Genomic DNA, 23,287 nt, shown 5'->3' with positions numbered 1-23,287 from the left:
ATGGTATGACTCCACAGCTGCAAAATCCCAGCTGCAATTAAGGAACTGCGGGGCTGGATGTTCCATCATTTTTATATGTGCAGGCACTCCAGCGGTGGCTGTGGCAGGCTGCAGCTGCCTGCTCTCAGCCCCCAGCTGCTGCCTCGCAAAAAAGGCAGTAACTGCAATTGTGTGCAAACGTTAGGAAAACACAAATTTTGTGGGTGTTGGAATGGTTCAAAATTGCTGAGCATTATTTCATTCTAGCGCTTCCCAGCTCAGTCAGGTGAATAGGACTTGCTTGGAAGATATCACAAGAACGTGGTTTTACGCCACTGGAAGAGGTGATGAGGTGACCTCCTAAGCATAATGGTTTCAAACAGAAAGATAATAGCTGAATTTCAGAGTAGACACATCTCAGAGGAAATCCTCATGACTCCAACTTTGAGCAAGTTTCCAATGATTACAGAACAAGCAGGTGCCTTTTTCTCTTGTTTATCTGTTAGGGTTTTCCTGTCTATGTGGCATTGAGTACTGATTGCTGTCTAAAAGAGTAGCTGTGTTGGATGGTTCACAGATACTAGGGACAAATTAACAGCCTGACAGTTACATGCAAAAGTACAGACTTATGTCTTCTTCCTCAATATTATGTCATACTTGATGAGAAATACTTCTGAATATACCCTTTAGGGTGCATGCACCTCCTTCATCTAGCTTACGTCTAAGATAATTCCATCTGAAGATGCTGGCAAAGGTGGAAGAAGCTAAGATACTTTTGCATGATCACATATTCAATAGCTTTGCTTCACTGTGGCATCTGGCTGAGCCCTTCCCAACTCTCCCATACTTTCCCTTCACTAAGTCCATCGGTGGTTCAGATGCATTGCCATTTTGAGTTCAGGGAAATGATTTAGCAGAGGGTTGTTAGAAGAACTGAAGCACTGCCATTGCTTCAAATAACATTCCTGCTGAGGTCATAGATGTGACTGAAAGTTGGCAAAGGGAAGAGCAAGGAGAAGAACCCTTGAGGCACTCGAAGCAATGATACCACTGACAAGCTCTCTGAAGAGAGAGCTTTGCTGCAGCAGTAATATGGGAGATGCCATTTGAACAAAGGAATAATAGAAATCAGTACAGTCAAATCATGTGTCTTTTAAGTTGTAGTTTAGTCAACTACGTTTTCAAAGTATTATTTACACGCACATCCCAGGATTTCATCAAATGCAAAGTATATCCACTGATTGAATGGCCACAATCCCTTAATGGCAATCAAAGAAGAGAGATGTTTGAATTTTAGTTTCTTACTGATTTATTATTATTATCTAGCTCTCTGCTTGCAACTGCAAATATCCCTTTGCTGCTCCATTAACCTGATCACTTATCTATGTTTCAAACTACACTCAGAATGTCCACACAGAAAATATCCACACTACATTTGGAGAAGATGTGCCTTGCATTTATGCATGAGATCATGGGCTACATTTTAATGGATACTTAACCTGGGCTAAAAATCAGCTAGCACTGTAAGGAAGGACTCTGGTCACATCCCACCAAGTACTGAATACCAGTAGATGACTCATGCACAACCAAAACCATAGTGCCATAGAGTGGAAGGGTCAGTTCATCTGCCATTTACCCTGAGTCAAAAAAGCATCAGCACAAACAAAAAATGGAGCAGGGAAACTCACCCCAGGCTTGGGCTAAGCCAGATTATCAGAGAAGGTTTCCTGAACAGCAAATATATATCCTCTAATATCCTCTAACAGAGCACACTTGTGTACACATCAGGTCCTAGCAAAAGTTGGAATGGCAAGAAAGCATCGGTACATCCCTCATTTCTGTTGTTCCCAAAGGAAATGGTCCCTTATCATCACTATCCTCACATACACAACATTTGCTACTTGTTTTTAGCAGTGATGAAGTTTTTGTTTTATCTGCTAGCAGTTGTTTCAGCCAGATGTTTCACTGAGAGATTCTGACTGGTTGACAAATAAAGTTTACAGTTTCTTAAGGAAGATAAAAAAGGAAATGGGGGAATTTACACACCACAATTGGGTTACACTACCAGTAACGCTACCAGCCTGCAAACTAATTTCACTTACTACAGCAGAGCAATGGTAGATCTACAGCAGAATGCAGGGGAAGCAGAATGCAACCATAAGCCACTGCCCCTTTATTGACCAATTTCCCCATCATGCTGATGGCACTAGAGATGCTTCACAGAATGCGACTCAAAAGGCCATCAGTTGGTTTTCCTTAATCATTTCCTGTAACAACGCAAACAAGAAAGTTCACCAACTCAGTATCTTCCTATTTTGTCTGATTTTCCAGCAGAACACGCATTTCCTGTACATTTGTAGGCTCAGAATCTGCCAAAGATATCACTGTTGTCATTCAATGCATTATGGTGCATGTTAAAAGAAGTGATTTCTATTAATAAGAGGAGCAAATGAAAATAAATTACTTAGAGCCAAGTCGTAGAGATTCTTATTCCTTCAGTTTCTGGATATAAGATGATCTCAGTAAACAGATCAAAAATGTCATTCTCCCTTACCACTCATAGCCATTATAACGACTGCCCAGAGCTCCATATTGACACTCAGTGTCGCCTATTGAATATGACTGTAGCAAATGTCAACTTTTGTCCTGTTAGAGTACAACTGTCATGTGATAGATAGAGCTGCCTGTCAATTCCTCACTGTGCTTTTCTACCTTCCTTTCAACTTCCATTACATTGTACGTTTTTAAAGAAAAGATGCCTTCTTTCCAACAACAATAACCATCTTCAGTACACTTCAAAGCCACAGTGAAGAAACGCTTATGGACTGTGAAAAGTATTGCTCAAAGAGAAGCCTCACATTTAGGGGGTTGATCCATCAATGACCTTCAAACACCTGGATGTACCACAGATAGGACACACATCATTCTACATAAACACAATCATCTCTTTCTTAAATGTGCCCCATTAAGAAATATAACCGAAAAATATATGGAAACAATTCATCTTCCCTACCAGACGTTTATCTTTTTAACCACCAGATAGGACTGTATATGAAAAGCAACTTCCTTCTCAAATCCCTACTGGAAGCAATAGGAACACTGCGTTACAATCAGCTCCACACAGGCAAATGTTTTATTCATATCGCACGACTGGAAGAAAAAATAGAAAGAAAGAGGGGAAAAAAAAAAGGCATATACTGGTTAATTTTATCTAAATAAACCCCACAGTGTGGCTTTTAAATGATATCAAGATCTTTTCCTACCCCACTGAGGTACGTTTTACCTATTTGGGATGAGTGGCATCAAATGCAGTTGCCAAGAGTGAAACCCCACAGCTCTTTACAGTAAGTCATGGAATCCAGAGGCCTTTCCACACATCCCGCAGATAAATGGATTATTTAACGTGATTTTTCAAACAAGCGATCAAACCCAATCCCACTTCACTTAACCAAATGAGTTTCAAGGAGGAGAAACAAAGAAATCTACTGCCGTTTTCAAGACTGACAGTTTCTCTTCTCTTCTAGTTCTTCCTCCCACCACCACCTGTTTTGCACAACATGTTACTAATATCGTAATCACTGAATTATTAGACAGAGAATTTACAAGCACCACTTGTTTTTTCCTTGCTGATGAAGGGAAACTGCCACAGCAATGAAAACTACAGATTATATCTTCTAAACTCGGGTCTGAGGAGAGCATAAGCTACACTAACGATTTCTGAACACTAATAACAAAACCACTTAACGCTCTCTATTATTTAATATAAAACAGTCCTACATAAGTAATAGGGAAAATATTGTAACAGAATAGGCCAATGGGGAACAAAGCTACTCAAGAAATACGATACAGTCCATTGCATTGAATAGGAATGAAGATGAATTATTTTCCAAATATTAAAGAACTACTAGGACAGAGATTCTATAGTTGACAGCATGGATGGATTCCATAGAGATAAAACTGTGACCATAGGCCAATATCGAGCTATATTTGGCAAAGAACAAAGTAAAGGGTTGGAAAGAGTTCTGGACAGTACCTACCAGTAACGACATGTGATGCTTCAATAATCTCAGTGGATTAGCAAAACTAAAAATGAGTAAAAAAGGAAGAGCAGGAAAGCAGCACACAAAGGGCAGAAGCTGAAGTGCAAACAGAAAGAAAGACTTCTGCTAAGAAATAAAAGACAAAAATAAAAGAGACTCTGAACTGCAAAGAAATTGGGATTTCACTCCCTTTGGGGGCACCTCAAGGAAAGAAAATGTATGCTGAGATAGTGAAGAAAACAATCAAAGATAGGGTAAATATTTACGTTTCTATTCACATAACTGAGAAGGTATAAATCATAAGAAAAACCAACAGCTTGGACCTTGGGGGATTTCTCAGTGCTGTTTTGTTTACACATAGAGAGCCAGCACTTTGCTTAGAGCTTCTTCCATCAGCTTCACTGCAGGGTTACAAACAAGGAATCGGGTCTTTCAGTGGAAAAGATATTCACACTGCACTCCTATGGCTGTGAAGTTTCTGCAGCATGGTGGTTCTGGCTTAAAGTTCATGCTGTAAATCCAAGTAGTGCCACATGCTTATCCGAGTACAATCCAAGAGAAAATGCCAGACAAACTCTCGTTCACCTCAAAGCCCCAGAAAGATAAGAAAAACAGCACACACTTGTCCTTTGACAATACTTCTTTCTCTGTCTTCTGCAAAGTGACACAAATATTGAAAAGAATCTCATTTTCAGTATGCTCCTTGCTACCAAGTATTCTAACACAATTTATGGACTATAAATATAACTCAGGCAGTGAAACATCCAACTACTGAAGACAACAGCTGGTCTCAAATTCATGGCTAACAATACAACCTTATCAGCCCAAAAAAAGCAATTACAGACTACAGGACCTTTAAACCAGAAAAAAAAAAATGAAAATCAAAGACCATGGCAGATAAAGGCAGTGTCAGTTTCCAGCCTGGGCTGCCAGCCAATCATTTCTGATTGTAAACCATTGACAACCTGCTCTGCCAGGTTATAAGATACTGGGATCACTCGCCTATTACTGAAGTGCAGTTAAAACATTCAAACGTGACAACAGTAACAGCTCTACATCATGGTGAAAAGGAACTGAGTTTCAAATGATTGAACCAATGCTAATACTGCAAGGAAGGGAACAGCAGCAATGCCTGATACATTATCAAGCATCACTGCCCTTTCTAACAAGGTTTACCTGGTTACAGGTAATAACCGTAAACAGTGATTGCCAGTAGTAGCACGGACCGTAAGTTCTGAAACAGAAGATGCTAAGTGACAGTCCTGCCATCTCCTCTTCTGTGAACCCAATGCATTGGGGCTCAGAACTCTGTGCATCTGAGATGTCAAAGAATTCAATGCCTGGGTCAGAAGAGCACAGTATGTGTTTCACCTGGACTAAACCCTCTCAGATCCGCTCTGGATTTCATTTTTTTAACCTGCTTTATCTTAAATATATAAACTGAAAATCTAATACAACGCTTGCGTGCTGCTGACACCTCAGTGAGTATGAAAGCTAAAGGAACATGGATGGACAGGTGCATGGAGGGTGATGCTCTGCCTCACTCCACGAACTGATTGCCATGGCTGTACATTCTATATGAAACTGAATTTAACATTTCTCCCTGCTTTGCTTGTTCATCTTTTCTCCCAGCTTGATTTTTCTTACTCTTAGGATTTCTTACCCCTTGCTCTACCGTTCCAAGCACTTCTTTTCTCTGTACTCAGCCAGGTCTTCCTCACTGTGACTTCAGCTGTATGCATTAGCAAAATCGGCTGCTTTGATTAGAAACACAGGAGTGGAAGGTAGATAATAGCCCGGTTCTCTACACCTGATCTCCCAGTGAGGGGTCACTGATAGGGGTCAACAGCTGAAATAAGCGTCTCATCACATGAAGAGTTGGTGAAGAAAAAGCTGTACTGTCAAATAAAACAGAGCACAGCAGTGCTAGGAGTTGGAGGGGGTGAAGTTATCTATATATTTAGGCTGGTTTGTGTTTTGCAGATTTTGTTCTGAAGAAGCAGAGCTTTCAGCTCAACAGCAACAGAGCCTGAAGTCCTGTATTTAACTACAGGGCAGAGTCAACTGAGGAAGTTGCAACTCCATCCTCTCAGGAAACAGGCTTGTTAGAGGAGCTATGGAAGGAGCCACTCTGCTCCCAAGCCTGCTCCCAAGCAAGCACCGCTCTCATCTTCTAAACAATACGGCTGTGACAATAATCCTGAAGGATTGTTTTTTAAGGCCAGTTCACTGATGGGCTCTGATTAAATTATCTCCAGAGTGATCCATCTGTTGATTGACACTTTTAAAATACCGACCGTCCCAGATCATTTGACACTGGCTACTGATGAATCATCAAGTTAAAGCCTTTACTTTAAATACTACTGTTACGAATGAAATGTCAAATAGTGACATTTGATATTCTGCACCAATTACTACCGCTCATGTGGGCACATAAACACCACTTAAGCGGAGTCAAAATCAGGCTATTAGGGTGCAGGGATCAAAAGAGACAGGCTACTTGTCTTGTCTGGGTTTATAGACTACATAGCTATTGAGGGTCCATTAATCAAGCAGGGAAAAAAACAGCTATTATGGGTACTGCAAAAAGAGATGGTCTAAAGGAGGTTGAAAAGGATGAGTGCCTGTGCCGTGCCATACATTCCTCGCTTCTCTTGAACAGCCCCCAGTTCGTGCGTCATTCTGACATAGATTATACAAACAAGGAGGCACTGTTGGGTTAAGGGTGATGAGAGAGAGGAAAATGTTGACAGACTCTCCACCAGTGTGAGGCACAGAGCTGTGAAAGCCTGCTCTGATTCTTAACTTGTATGGTCAAGAAGGGTGGAAGGTGCCTTACAGAGGATATTTCTGTATCAGGTCACGAGAGACAAAGTCTTGTTCCGTCAGCAGTACTTTTTATCCCTTGTATTTATAAGGGCAACAGTACTTACATGTCTCCTGCATATAGGAAAGCGCAGATCACAACTTTTACTCCACTGCATTTCAGAGTCAAAGCAGTCAACAGAGGTTAAAAAAACGCAATAAGAGAACTCTGGGGATTTATTAGCAGCCAGAATCATGCCATCAGTCCAGAACTTGATAATAAATAGCTTTCTTTTTTTTTCCTAAGAAAGCTTAGCTTCTCAACACTGAAAACTTGGTGGGTTTTTGAAGCCTTCTGAATACGTGAGCGAGCTTTGAGAAAGCTTCTTTTGAAGGTAGGGCTCATCCTTGACACAAATGTACAGTGGGGATACCTCAGATATTTGAATTAAATTTGACTTGAAAATTCTGAACTCAAAGCTCCAGAGTCATCAATTCCCACGCAAACATGTACTTGCCAGCTTTCTTATTTTCTCTGGAGCATACCACTGACCCTATTACAGCATCCCCCAGTTGTACGTGCAGCTACTTCTCTTTTCAATGAGACCGTGTTCAGAGGAAGCCAGCATGATGGATAATAGAAGTCCTTTGACATACTGTGTCATTTATCACATAACAGCCTCAATCCTCCTAACAGGGCCTTCTCCATATGTCACTGTCAGCTCTTGTGCCACCCCAATGCATCAAAAAGAAAAGTTTGAATATGAAGCATTGTAATTCCTAAGTCACAGCTCATTGCAGCTTTCCAGACATGAAGAACCATTCTATCTATCTGCCAGCTTGTTTGTTTAATTTTCACTCTGTCTCACACATGTGAGAAATTAAGCCTTCAGTGTAGAAGAAAACCAGAAAAATGTCAGGTCTGGCAGAAAAGAGGAAGATAAAAATCTCCAGTTCCATCAGGAATCCAATGTGACATTTTAAAGTGTAAAAAGAGCAGCCTATGAGCATCAGGTATTAGAAAAATACTGGCAGATCTAAAGAATTCCTTCTCCTTTCCAACCCAGGAAAGAGGTTCTCTAATGGGCTGATGCGAAACTAGAAAGCTTAAAGCAATGCAGATAAGCTCCTGAACTCGGCTGCTTAATGGAGGCATATCTCAGCTCTTCAAGGGCAAGGAATGGAGTTAAAACACCCAGGAAAGCCTCTAGAGATTACCCAGTAGGCCCTGTTTTGGGCTACCTACAGTAATCAGAAATCACTCTATAATGAAAAATTTCACTGAGTCAGTTCCCAGGTGATTTGTGAAAACATAAGAGGAGACTGGAGCCACTGCTGGGGCCTCAGCTCTGCTCTCTGTAACACTCACATACATTCATCACTCTTTGCGCTCCCTCTCAAGTGTTAAGAGATGACAATCAGACCATGATCCATCCAGGCTCTTTTGCCATTAGTCTGTAGGAATGCAGCCCCATCTCGGTACTGGCTGCATTCACTGACAGTATCATGTTTGTGCTACCCAAGCACAGACTCTCCATAGCATTCATTCAAGAAGATGAGGGCTTCCTTTCAGATCTTCTCTATTTCATTTTCTTTCAGCAACACACAGAACTGGTCCAAGCTTGCATGAACCATTTCACAGACTCATTTTGTACTCGTTAGCATTTCCTGGGTTAGAAAAAGCTCCATCTTACTTTCAATGATTCAGAACCTCTCAGTGTGAATGGTCTTCAATTCCAAGAATTAAGATGCCATTTGGAATCACAAGTGATTTTAAAATATGATTTGCCACTTCATTAGGTTATTGTTGTGCAGTCTATGTAAATTTCCATTTCATTAAAAAATTTTCAAAAGAATCACAGGCAAATTACAGCTCGAAAATTAGTCAGTAAAACTTCATTAAGCCAACCCTTAATAGGATTATTAATGTGAAAGAACCAAAGATTAATTTCTTCCTCAATGAACATTAACTGACAAAATTCTTACCCTTTGTGGCACTCACAATGCTGCTCTCATGTCTTGATGCCTACTCTAACAGTAGAATCATGGAAGGTATATTAAACAACAGTGTATATTATTATGCTACAATGGATCATAAGTCAGCTGACTCAAAGGTTCCAAATTTCATTGCAAATTTCAGTATCCTCAAGGTTTTGGGGCAGCAACTTAGCATCAGCTCGAACTGTTCTTTTCATCAACTGATCTGATCTTTTCATCCCCCTTATTAAGTATTCACAGTAGATAACTTTATGTGGAGACATTAAAGTTGTGATACAGCAGAGTCTAGCAAGCCCCCAGGAAGCCCATAGGCCAAGTCACTAATAAGCCCTTCAAAGGCCTTCATCCCCCTGTAAGCAGTTTTTTCTCTGAAGCTTCCAGGATGGAGCTCTGAACCAACAATATCAATTCTGTATTCCCATGTATTTCACAGTTCGGTACACAGACAGACTTTTTTTGTGTGGGTATGAAGGGAAAGAAGATAAAAGAAGGATAAATCAGCTAGGGGCAAGTCTTGGTCACTACTCAACCACAAGGCAAAGCAGGGATGAATTCCAACTCACCATGAGAGTATCCTAAATAAGAGTTAGATGGAAATACGAGCTTATGCTACAGGAACAATTAAAGGAGTCAGTCACTAGGAAAAGGAAAACACTGCTGTACTGCTGCTTTGTAGCCACCAGCTCACATTCTTCAGATTACAGCAGAAATATCAAGAGAGGGAAAAAAAAACCTGATAAATCAATACGAGTTTATTACCAAATACAGCAAAATGCTGACAGTACAGCACACAAAACGTATGCTTATTTTCATGCCTAATTTGCACAAGCTCATTCCCAAAGGATGAGCATAATATTCAAAAGTGAGAGCACAAATGGCCATTTAAATGCCTAAACCCCAACTTAACTAATTGCATATAAAAACGTATACGTAACCTCCAAGCAAAACTGCAGCCTTTCAATCCTGATAGCCTGTGTCAAAATGGTCTCCATTACTCTATGGCTGCATACACATTTACACACAAAGAACGCTTCTTGGCAAACCTCAAAGCAAACTCCTTATTTAAGCTCACATCAGGCTTAAGCAAGAAACCATGCCCTGCAGGTAGTTTGTGGAGACATAGTGCTTGGTAGACACATGCTGTTTAGGGACCAGCCATTCCACTTGAGATCATGCAAGTACAATTGTGGTTTCAGAGCTGCCAGGTGTTTCTCAAAGATGGATAAAATGCTGGGGGAAAACAAAAACAGAATACGGACACTGTCTGATTGCATCTAAGGGATTTCTTTCAGTCACTCTGTAGCTCACAATAACTGCTGCACACCCAGTTGCTGTGACTTTTGCCCGATGGCTTAAATCCAGCAACGTCCTGTATTCATAGGCAACAGGTTCAGAGGTTATAAAGAACTACTCTGTAGCAGCCCAAAGATAGCACACTAAGCAATGCCTGACATTAAAGTACATACAGTTTTGTTATGGCTCTTTGACACCCTTTGGGACAAAAGATATAAGAAATAAATTGCTGTCATAGCAGTACACACAGTCAGAATTGACACATGGCAACAAAAAAAAGGGAAAGGCACGAACACTGGCCAAACCAGTTCATTATAAGTAACAGCCCCGAGCTGGGCTTTTGTTTCTGTAAGAAACCACATAATGGAAAGATAGACTTGATTCTGATTATTTCTGCTTACAGCAACAGAGACTTTTTCTTAACATTCTCCTTTTTATTTAGATTCCCAGTTGTATTAGTATTATGAGTTGGGAGGCTCAAAGCCACTGCCTCTGAACAGACTACATGCTTGATGAGATCCTGTGCTGCTCGAATCAGTCTAAAGATAGACAGAGAACTAGAACAGTTCAAGGGTGCCCTCACCTGCACATCACAGAAAGAGACAAATTACAGCTAATTCAGTTAGTGCAGTTCTTTGGTGCTCTTCACTTGAAAACTAGCACACACACAAAAACATGCAATGCATCACCCAGGCATGGAGGTCTTCCAAAGCAAGCTTTCTTCCCTGACATGTTTTGGAGGGGGTGGGGAACAGTCACCCCTCTGCTGCCTTCAGCAGTGAGCTTTCTACACTGAATGTTAATATATGTTTATAGTGAGACACTAAACAGGTCAACTAGAAAGAGGTTTGGGTATTCCTTGCAAATGGTTTAACCCACAGAGTATGGCCTGTCTTTCCAGCCTTGACTCCCCAGATATCTCAGCCTAAATCCAAGGAGCTTACCTTGAATCACCTAAAAAAGTTCAAATAAAATGTAACAGCCATAATCTCCTATAACTCTTGACTTCACTTTCAGGCTCTGCTTTACAGCTCTGCTACCACAAATATAATCCAGAACTGCTTTGCTTAACATTACATCCACTGGAGCATAGAATTCACCGTGAGCTCAAATGTGGTACTAGAGATTTCTGTGACAGAATAACATCTATAAGGGACTTGGATGAAAGACCACCACGTTTTTTTCCACGTCACTGGAGCAAGGATTTAAAACCCCAATCATGCTCTGTAGAAGTGACAGACGAGTGCAATAAACTTCATTAATTCCCAAACCTCTTTTCCTGCTTCTTCTCATTTTTAAGTGGTATTAAAATAGTTTATGATTGTTCAGCTGCTCTGCACTTTACATCCTCTTATGTGTCATAACCATTAGGGGGATGACAGAAAAATAGACACTTTTTTTAAAATCTTTTTTTTTTTTTTTAATATAATTTAAAATTTTAATGTATATTTTAAATTACATTAAAAAAAAATACAAAAGCCTTTAAACTACCAGACAATGAATATGCAAAATGTTCCTCAAAGTTTACATTACTGTTATCATTGTTATCTACTGGTAGAAACGTCACAGACCAGAGATAGACCTGGGAAGCAAGTTTTGCTTTAGATGGTGCTCAGTGGGACCAGGTGCCCCTTAAATGGAGGATAGATTTTTTTTAATCAAAAGCTGAGCTTCTGAACATGTAGGGGAGAAAAATTAGAGATATGGGAGATAAAGAAACATTACCATCTGAGATGCCATGTGATATACATAGAAAGAACCCCTGTACTCACCCAGAAGGTTGTCACTGCATAATAACTTTACAGGAGTAGGAGTAATAGGACTTCTTCAACTATAATAACTATACCTTAAGTACTTATCATTTTTGGAGACAAATCAAAGCGACCCAAAAGGTGGTTTAGGATCTAGACTGTATTGTCCACTCCCACTTCCTCACTGTGCTCTACTTCCTCAAGCAAACAACGCAGAAGAGGCTCTATCGAATGTAATGGAATATTTAAGCACCTCGTACAGGGACACATCCACCTGTGGAATTTACAAGCCAGTTCTAACAGTACAAGGAAGAGTGGCTGAGCTCTGAACACAGCAAGATCTCTACAGCAACTTAATGCCAAAATAATCACTATTCCCATGCAATGAAGTATCACCGTGCTAATCTGAAGGTTCCTAACAGAATCACAACATCACCGAGCTGGGGTGTGTTCAAATACCAACTTCGTAGTTCTACAGTGCATACAGACACAAGGTCATCATTACTGAAGCCCCCTTTGCTGCCCATCTCACCCTCTTCTTTTTGTTTCATATTGTTTCCTCCAGCTCAAATTCTGGGCCAGATGACTTCAAAAAGCTCTTCATTTTTCTATCCCTTTAAGACTCCAACGCTTTACAGCATTAGAAGTGTGGCTGACTTTTTTTTCCCTGACTCCCAGCAGTGCTGTCTTTCAGGTCACAGGAGAGGTTTTGATTTCCCACTCTTTGTCATTCCAGCATCAACTTAATTTTCTGTTTTTCATTCTCTTGCTGCTTCCCTGGGACATGCAGCTGGTTTCAGAAATTAAGGTGACAATTTGCTCAAACTACTGGGGTAAAATTTGCCCGTGTAATTACCCTAATTGCATGTGCAATCATATGAACCATGTACACAGGTGAACTATTCAACCTCAGCTGGTCCTCTGTGGGTGCATTTTTGAACAAGCAATTTTGAAAATACAGGCTTCCAGATGAAGCTTATTTTTGTTGTTATGCCTCTTTGTCCCATTTTTTAAAACACCATTTTCCAATTGCCAGCCCATTTCTCCAACCCAAGGCAGTCACATATCTGCTCTCCTACCACTGTACTTTGCCAGCTGTTATTCAATTGAATCTGTTATTCAAATGAAACAGAGGGCAGGGAAGAGCGGAAAAGAAACACAGAAACAGAGATGTTAAAGAACAGTAGTAGCTAAAATACCGAGCTAACTAAACAGAGACATTTAAAAGCCAACACGCAGTAAGGCAGCTCTACCTTTGCATAACTAAGCTCCAAGTTTTTTTATTCATATGCTTTTAGAAAGAACTTCTGTGCATATATCACAAAAAATGATGTGTTTTAATACTTAAAAGGGACTGAATGGTCGTATAAAATTTGAAATGTCACTTGGAACTCCAGGGATGTCCAGTTTGCAGGGTGAAAGAAATACTGCTCGATTTATTACACAGCAATATATGAAGGTATATTATGAGAGACAATAATCTTCATTCCCAGGCAATTTCAGCTTTCCAGGTAGTGTGGATATTGCAGTAAAGTATTGGACATTCTTCATTGCATCTATAAAAGTGAAGTTTTTACAATTTCATTTTGTGGACTTTTTTCCCATCCCATGAATAACAACTCCAAGTCTGAATCTGTAGCTTCCAAAAGGCATTAACTTGGGTAAGATGAGTTGGTCTTGAGATAAGTGATCAAAACTAGCCCTTGCACTCATGACATGAGCTTCTACCCAGTACATTCAGCATTTATGTCGGTACTCCATGCCTACCACAACCAGGAATCAGATGCAAAATCCAAGTTCGTTAGTATCTGTGTGACATCTCATTGTAGTGTTTAACTATGGGGTGAACTGGGTTCAGGGTTTGCAGGTGCATCCTGACAATTTCAAGAAAGCATAAAGAAATCCCTCATCTTACAGCGTTCTCCAGTCCCTTCACTGATGATACTGAACCTCACAAATCTTCCCTGGGTGGCTGAAGAAGTCACGGCAGTGAGATTCTCCCCCCCATCCTAAGAAGAAACAGTGAAGGAAAGCAGTAACTACAAAAGCTTCCACCTCCATAAAGTACATCATGAGAAAATGGATTAGCCTTCACAACAGATCCATTAGCCAGCACCCCAGTATCCTCTTTGTTCTTGCCAATTCTAAAGCACGCTGTGCCAGTATTGGATCAGCTCCTAACAAGAGACAAGCTGGTCCTTGCCTGTCTGCACAGAGCCTAGCACAGGCACAATTGCTATGGGAATAATATATTACCAAATGGACTTAAATGAGCATAATAACAAACAAAAGATAATCATACACACTCAAACTAATGCAAATAAGAATATAATTCAATCAACTCATTAACTTTACTAAAAGCTAGCTTTGTACATCAGCCTCCTGGCTCTTAGAACTGTCAAAGGAGCGCAGACATCTGATTATGAACTCCCGTTGTCAGTCAGGAGACTAGACATGAATGCTGAACAAAAATAATTCCTTTCTGAGCCCACGGAACATCGTGTTCATATCTAATATTCATGCTACCTTGAAAATACAAGGTAGTAGCCATATAAAATGGAATAATTTCTGAGGCTTAAAGCTGAATTGTTTAGTAGTCCAAGACATTAATATCACTGAGCTCATATCAAGTAATCTTCAAGTGCAGTGAAATTCCCAAGTGACCTTGACTAATCTGAACAGATTGGGTATGAAAGCATCGAGGGAGCTGCAGGCACCTCATGGGGGGAACCTTTACTGTTTCAGAGCAAACACTGTGCGTGCTTTTGGGACTGGAAGACCAAAGAAACAAGAGACAATGCATTTGGTCCCCCCTGTTCTTAAAATGACCATTAACTAATTCGTTTTTGTGGATGTTTAGACATGATACTGTTTTCTCCAAAGGCAAACAATAGTACAGCACTTCCATAGGATACTGACAAGCAAGAGAACAAGATCATAGACATTACATATTAAGAAACCCTTGGCCCTATCTATGCCAGACCTCCTCTGTGAGGTCTTTTTTGGTCTCTACCAAGGCATACAAACAGTGGCACAGCCCTCTGGGCAATTTACCAGAATCTAGCATTGTGTTGGCCTGTTATAATAACAGGCCTCTGGACTCTGGGACAAGCTCTTATAATTCAAGAGACTGAGCGTATTCTCCTGCCCGACCTCCTGAAAGCGCATGGAAAGTGCTGGAAAATAAAAGGAAAGGCAGCAAAGCACCCAAAGTCTCAGCTACTCAGCTTTCAGAAAACAGAAGCACCAAGCAATAAAACCAACTGCTGACATGAGACTGGTGCCGAGTCCCACAGACAACGATAGCAGACAGACTCCTATTTTAGAGACTTGACGAAACAATAAATTAGGTGAGGGTGTGTTAGAACAACAGCTGGTTGCTAATTAGTCGCAGCCCCCTCAGCAGGGTATCAATAAAGCAGCAAAGAACATCTCGAGTAAATTAAATTTTAAAAACCCCTACTGCAATCACTCCCCTGACAGACCCTTCCTTCATCTCCCTTCTCAGCTTTTTATTTATTGTAATTACTTTAGTAATAAGATTTGTTTCCTTGTTATTATATGTATTACTATGCAGGGCGGCAACAACAACAATATCAACAATAGCTAGGAAGAGTTATGTTGCTTATTTATCTCTGTGGCTGTTATTGGGCCACTGGGTGGATAGAGCAATGAGGAGGTGGGTGCCTGGGAAAAGCAGTAAATAGAAAAGAAAGCATATTCCTCAGGAGCAGAGACATATGGGGACATATTTACAAAGGAGGAAACACTGACAATGAGCGAATAGATCTAATAACTCAGGGGAGCCCAACAGCTCCAGCTGATAAAGGAAGGAATAAACAATACTGCATTAGAAGTGCTGTCAGGAGTCCTGGGGTGTAGCTGCGTGCCAACAGAGGTTTACCATAGGAGAGCCAAGGATGGACTGCCATGTTAGCACAGGGCAAAGGCTTTGTCTGAAATAGGGTCATCTCCCACAGCATACTGATGTACTGAGAAGAGTTTGGTGGAGGATCAGACTCTGGTTCTGGGTCCACCAAGGGAGAAGCTGCAAAGACTTAAAGAATCACATACCCATATTTTATCTTATGTTGTTCATGTACTAGCCAGATTTCATAGCATCATAGACTCATTAAGGTTGGAAAGACCATTTAGCCAAGCTATCAGCCCATCCCCACCATGCCCAGTGACATCCCTCAGCGCCACATCTCCACGGTTCCTGCACACCTCAAGGGACAGTGACTCCACCACCTCCCTGGGCAGCTGTTCCAACACACCACCATTCCTTCTAAAAAGAAATTTTGCCTAATATCCAACCTGAACCTACCCTGGTGCAAATTGAGGCCATTACCTCACATCCTATAGATCTAACCTTCCAAATCATGGGCTTCTGCTATAGGGAATCTGCTGAGACTATCAGGAACAATAAGGCTGCTTGCCTTGAAGAAGTATAAGTGGTCTTAGACCCTCTTCACTAGAACTAAAGAACAAGCACCCAAAATTCTCAGGACGGCCTGCTGAGAAGACCGTGATGGCCAACAAGAAGCACATTTTCACCAGTTATGCCTCACCACCAGTGCAAGATCACTGTCCTCTTTATGGGGACAGCTGAGGCAACACCAGAGGCAAGAGAGCAGCACTTAGATAAGAACCATCTACTGCACTCAAAGAAAGTTCACCCACAGTTCATAGCACTTCCCTGAGCCACATTCCAGATGCAGTACAAGCATTCCTCAGACATGGCATTTTCATCTGCTCTGAGGTCCCGAGTCAGCGCTTGCAAATAGACCACCTTATAACACAGAGCTCAGAGCACAGCCATTGTAAATGAGTAAGGACTGAATCTTATGCAAAAATGTTCTTCCACACGCATCTACCCAACTACCGTTGGCACTATCCTTAAAGAAATGCACGCATCACACATCAGCTAGTCTGGAGAGACCCCTTAAATTGTGCTTGCAAAGTGCATGGCATCCATTTAGATATGCAAGACTAGATTCTGAGAATTCAACTCCTCTTTAACCCTCTGATCAGAGAGAAGCAAACAAGAGAAGGGAAGGGAGAGTAGGAGGGATGTCTACAGCCACATGGCTTTGTGTGCCTCTACTTCAAGATTTAATCCTCAAGGATGCAGTTCTGGGTCATCAAGTGAGTCCTCAAGTGCGGCCCTTAGCTTGTTTGCTGTCTATGTCCAGCTCTGCCTCTGACTACGTGGAGAACAAAATGTCTCAGTGCAGGAGAGTGCACAATAATATAGGAGGAAATAGAAGTTATATACACAGATAATGCTTTTGGGTAGAAGAACTAGCTTGCTTCTGTTCTTCCTACAAGTATCCTTCAAAAAAAAAAGAAAAGAAAAAAAAAAGGCCCTTGTTTCAAAAAGTAAGTGGGAAACATTAATAGTTAATAGTTTCCCTTCTGAGAGCATGCAATAGAAATGTGTTCTGAAAGGGCTTTCAGAGGACGTTTCTATCTCTCCATTTCTGTAATTGTCAGAGTTAAAGCTTTTCTCTGCTGGATTCCAGGGCGCAATAAACAAAGCCCTGTAAGTAAAACAGGATGGAACAAACAGCCTGACTAAAGTGAGAGTGAATATCAATAAAGAGAAACAAACAAAAAGCCCAGCTCACCTGCCTTACCTATAAGCAGCAGCAAAGCTTACTCAGCCTGTGTTGTGGGAAGGCAGGTGCAGAAGGGAACAGGGTGTTTTTAAACCAGATAAAGAATAGTCCATGGCTATAATCCAAAATGCAAATCAGGATTTCCTCTTCCTAACAGCTACTATGGTTACCCCATGCCTTCGAAGAAGTCACACTGCTTCCAAAAAAATTAATCTTCCTTTACCAAAATAGACTCACCGGCTCCCATCTCCACTGATTGGTTCAATTCATTTACAAAAACACATCAAGTTCCTCTCATTGAAAAGCTTCTTTGATTCAACAGTAGGGAAAGGAAAGCGAGAAAAGGGCAGACAGAAGGGAAGAAAGAGGAAACATGAAAGGGAGTAAAGAAAAAGGAAGAAGGTGGCAATGGAGGAGAGAGACATGAACTTGGAAGAGAGAGATTGGGCAGTTCAAGACCTGTGGATGCTCATAATAGACAGTGCATGGGCAGTCTGAAGATGAAATATTCTTTAAAACAAAAGCACTTATCTAGGAGTTCCACCTCTTGTTTGATCAATCATATCCCAAGGCCGAATCATTTTTAATTTAATACTTCTGGGAAGTGGGGGGGAAGCACTCATTAAACACGGGCACGGTTGGCAAGCACTGCGCGTTAGCATTTGGCACTATTTATTATTGCTGTTTATGGTGATATAAATTAGGTTATACTGATATAATTAATAACCCTAAATTCAGGGGTAATAAATAGCAATATTTATATGAAACTGCAGACTCTGAAGAAGTCCAGCCAAAAAATCCCCACAAAATGCTGACTACCACGTTGTGACTGCTAACATACACATGGGAGCACCAGGTACGTGGGTGCAGAAGATATGCAGGTGTGAGCAGACACTGAGGAATGGCTGCATACACAAGCTGTTGACAGAAGGGTATGTAGCATGTGCACAGAGAAGACAGCCTAAAAGCAGGTCACAAGATGGTACACAACTGCATGGAGAAGTGTTGGTGCACAGGCAACTTGTTGCTCCACTGTGTGGTAATGAGCTTATGTGGAACAGTGTGAACAGCCAACAGTGCTGGGTATTTCTTTGTAACAGAACTGTTTGTGCTGTCATAAGCTTTTACAAGTTCCTTTCCTGACCCTGGTTTTAGTGGATGAATCAGAAGAACTAGATTGAAGAGAAAATGCTCCTGGTACACATATTTCACTCATTTCAAGCTGTGTGAAGGTTGTGGTGTGTCATTATTTCATCCTCCCAGGAAGAAAACTCAGGGGAAAGAAAAAAAAAGGAGGGGGAAATGCTCAAGGTCACATACTTCATCAACAGCAGAGCCAGGAACAAAGCACGGGTCTCTCACTCACCCAGTATAACTCAGCAGTTTCCTAATCAAAGTGCTGTGCTCCTTCATGGATTCTCCACCGCTGTGTAGAATGGAATTCCTTCTCTAGCTTCCCTGTTAATCCGTGATTTAATTTAAAAAGACGATAAAGGGATGAGAGAAAACAGTCAGCTGAACACCAACCAATACCTTGGGTTTTCACAGAACAGCCTTCGCAAGATAATCAGCCTACAAGGACACTTTCCCTTTAGTAATTTAATGCCTGTCACTTTGGACCATCTTATAGCACCGTTCTTGGAGATTAAGACTACTTTTACTTGTAAAGAAGAAAAAAAACACACAAATAACTATATCAGGTCAGACCATACATCTATCAGAGGCAGCATCCCATTTCCAGCAGTGGTCAAACACTACTGTGTGACAACACACAGGATGCACTTAATAAAAAGTAGTGTCTAACATTAAAATAAATAGCCACTACCAGATCAGCTGAAATTTATTTGACAAACCCTACATCTGACTGCTATTCAGGACAGAGCAAAGGCTGCCCAGGGAGGTGGAGTCACCATCCATTGGAGACCTTAAAGAAACATGGAGATGTGGTACTTCAGGACACGGTTTACTGGGCAATACTGGTTGTAGGCGGACGGTTGGACCAGATGACAGACTTCTTTTCCAACCTTAATGATTCCATGAGAACAGTCGCACAGAACACAACTGCTCATCAGTACTCTCTGGATTGAACAAACTCAAATTATATGTGATATTGGGTAGTGATTTTTATTTTTATGTGATGACAGCCTTACTCATACAGACATGCTTGCATCACCACTACCTTCATTTAGCATCAGCAACAGGACTCAACTCTCTCCATCACTGACAGACAGGAATAAATCCTCATAGTACTGACTGATGTGAAAGGGAGTGAAAGGGAAGGCTGTTTCCTAGCTCAGCCACACACAGTCAGAGCATAATCACATTACTGCCATCATATCTGTGACAGAGGAACATTCTCTGCATGCAACTTTCAGATCACATTAACCAAAGCAAATACCAAGGCCCTGATCGTCTTGTTGCTGCACAAGGCTCTCGAAGTGTGATTGCACGGTATCCTGCTGGGATGAGCACTCTTCCACTGAGCTGTGCCTGCAGCAGGGAGTCAGCTGGGGAAGGGGCACAGCTGGGCTGCTGGAAGAAATCCTTTGTAACCGTGCGATGGCATTCATCTTTGTGACGGGCAGGGAAGCATTATGCACACCCCAGCACACAGGACTGGGGAGGAGGGAGAGAGTGAGGAGCTTCAAAAGAACTGCCAACAGAAAAGAATTCAACCCTTTTTTAAATATAAAGATACCGAGGTAACGAGACTAGAGCAGGATTAATACCAGATAACAGAAGGATGGATGGGTAGTACAGAAGATGCACTTTCAAAGCATGAAGATTCGAAATGAGTGATGATTCAAAATAAACAGTGGATTTGACACATTCAGTCGTGATTGTAAATCTCAAGGCAAATAAGTGGCTTCCTGAAATGTGCTACAGAGACCTAAAAGTAAGTAGTATGGACCTGTTTACAGCTACTCAGTCAATAATGGCCTACAGACCCTTTTCCTGGAAAAAGAGCTTCCCTTTGTGGCAGTGATTTGAATGACAACAGAGTTTAATACAGCACTTAAACCTAGATGAAGTAGAACATTAATGGACAAAGAAACCTGCATGTGCTTCCACATGCAGCAAGGGACTAAAAGTCATCTCCAAAAAGCTGCCAATAAACTCTAGGCCAAGAAAAGAAGCTTTTCTTTCTGTGCAGGAACACCTCAGTCCACTGAAAAAGCACATGGGAAGAAGCAAGAGCAACAGAGCCATGGGAGGCCCCACAGCACAGCATTTAAATTGGAGCATGATGGAATGGTTCTCTCCCTTCCCCAGGCTTCATGCTTAGCTACAGAGCCATAGCCAAGTCCTTGGACCTCTGCTCCTATCCCACACCAAACTTTCCTACTCATCACCAGGTTGAACTACAGTGGAAGCTCCACACGTTCCTGTGTGATATGAGCTCAGACAGTACCCTTCATTCCAGGTGTCACCAAAAGCCACACTGTCCCTCCTGAGGACCCTTCCTCTGCTATGCTCACTCCTGACAGCTGGAGAAAAAAGGTCAGACATTCCCTCCAGCCCTCCATCTGCTGGAAACTTTAATTAAGCAGAGTGAAAGGAAAAACAGAAAGCCACAATCTTTCATTTTTGCTTCTGCTGTCTGGAAGAATCAAGGAAACATTTGGTGCCAGCAGAAGCTTCCAATACTCGGGGGCAGCATCCAGCTCCCCTGAACAGCCTAAACTACAACACACTCATGTCCTGGGGAGAACAGGAACACAAAAAACTATGCTCATAGTCGCAGACCAGAGGCTAAGAACACTCCAAGCTGCCCTCTGCTGAAGCCCAGACCACAACAGAAAGGAATTAGATTAGGACCAAATAAGCTCAAGATTTGCTTAAGGTCTTTACCCTGTTTCTTCAGCACCGGATCAGCACAACCTGACCTGAAACCAGATGAATGGTTGTAGTGATGATGTGGGTAGGAGCAATGTAAAGGCAGCTCTGAAGAATGCAAAAAGAAACTGGTATATTCATAAGCTCAGAAAGACTTGGAATCTCTTCAGAAGCATGTGGGAGGAAACAGAGTAAAGGAGATAGGAGAAGGAGGGAGTTTCATTATACGGAAACATTTCCATAAAGATACGAGCATTTAATAGATCCTTACATCTTTCCCCCATTCAGGTTATATAAAGCATTAATTAAAGCCAGTTATTCCCAGATATATCAGCTTGCAGATAAAGTTTGCCCTGCTGATTTGGCAGAATAGATAACTTTCCATTCAGCAAGTAAGATTCAGTTTGTCTGCTATCGCTAATACTTCACCCAGTCAGTTGGGACACCTTACGGCCCCACACAGTACAGAACCATGAATATCTGATGCACACGAGACAGCACACTGGGCTGTATCCAGGACTTACATTCTCCTTACAGGACTGATCACAGGATGAATAAAACACAAGGCAAAAGGCAACAGGAATTCTGGCCCAAAACACTGAAGACTAGGCCTGCTAAGTATACAGCAGTAAAGCCTGCAGGTAAACCCAGTGAAAATTCACAATAAGTATGTTACTACAACGCACTTGCCATTGATGACTCCATCAGGGTTGAGCATGGGGACAATCTTGAAAATGAAACATTTCCTCAGGAGATCAGCAATGGGATCACTGCTCACAAGGAACTCCAGGGTCCCCTTCATCACCCAGCTGGCGTTGCTTTCACCAGGATGAACACGGGCCATCAGAAAGACATAAGGACGACTGTCTGTAAAACAAAGCAAAGGCATGGAGATGTTATGCACAGAAGCTGCAGAGATACGATGCCAACTTTTTTTTTTAAGAGAGAATCTTACTAAACAGTTCATGGACAGAGCCTAATGAACCCCTGTTGCAAAGCAGACTAGCAATTTGGCAGAGAAAATTGTCTTGCTATCAGATACGTTATTTGCCATTCCCATGAAAAAGCACCCTCATTTGGCCTAGTTACACGTCTCCAAAAGCTCTCTGTATACACATGCTCAGAAGAGACCAAATTTGACAGCAGATTGTTTGAAAATCCCATCTGTGTTGAGCAAAATCCACAGATGGGCCAAGGGAAGAAGACAGAGGTAGACACCTGCCAAGCATAGAGAATAAAAGAAAAGGACAAAGCAATGATGTGTCTTAAAATTATCCTTCTGTGAATGTTCACAATCTCAGGCTGCTGTCACAAATCAACCTGACACATTTGCTTTAGTGGAAGCCACTATCTGACAGGGAATCACAACGATGCCATGATGTTTTTTGCAGCTCTGTCAGAGCACAGGCTCTGTAGTAAAGGGACAGAAAACAATCAAAGGTATCATCTGAGCATCCTTGTAAGCAAACGCTGATTTAGCAAGTTATGCTTCTATGTCCTCAGCTCCCAAAGCTGTACTAAAGTCCTTCAGTTTTCTAACAGCTTTACAAATCATTACTCAATTAATGTGAAACACAGAGGTGGAATCACAGAACCTTTTGAGTTGGAAAGGATCCTTAAAGGTCACTTGGTCCAACTCCTCTGCAAGGATGTAGACAGGTCTGGAAACAATCCCACATTCACCCCTTCCCATTCATAGGCATTTGATGGGCATGACCAGAGTCTCCACTCGAATTCATACAGAGCAATCATACTGTGGTCCAGTAAAGCAACCAGAACTCTGCTATTCAATAGCCGTGTACTAATCTTTATTTTTCCTTTATCATTCTTGCACCTTACCCTGAGATTAGTATATTTTCACTGCTGTGTATACATTAGTGCCCAAGGCGCTAATGGACTGTAAAAGATCCCTTCAGCCAATAGAGACATACTAGGAGTTCTGCTTACTTTTTATTACAAAAAC

General features: G+C 41.5%; 1 protein-coding gene across 1 annotated transcript in view; it reads right to left on the bottom strand.

Annotated features, from left to right (window-relative positions):
* LOC146752321 (cytosolic carboxypeptidase 4-like) overlaps positions 1-22,210 on the bottom strand; it is a 97,191-nt gene extending 74,981 nt beyond the window's left edge. Inside the window, exon 1 of the mRNA XM_085532021.1 lies at positions 22,011-22,210. Within this exon, the coding sequence (XP_085388147.1) occupies positions 22,011-22,168 (158 nt within the window). The 5' untranslated portion in view covers positions 22,169-22,210. The remainder of the gene's footprint in view (positions 1-22,010) is intronic.
* Between the last annotated feature and the right edge of the window lie 1,077 nt (positions 22,211-23,287).

Source organism: Coturnix japonica, unplaced genomic scaffold, assembly GCF_054131305.1.
Source record: "Coturnix japonica strain WE unplaced genomic scaffold, WE-NBRP24 Scf046, whole genome shotgun sequence".
In the NCBI taxonomy this organism is placed as follows: domain Eukaryota; kingdom Metazoa; phylum Chordata; class Aves; order Galliformes; family Phasianidae; genus Coturnix; species Coturnix japonica.
Note: the sequence above shows the minus strand (reverse complement) of the source record. Positions and strands in the feature narration are given on the sequence as shown.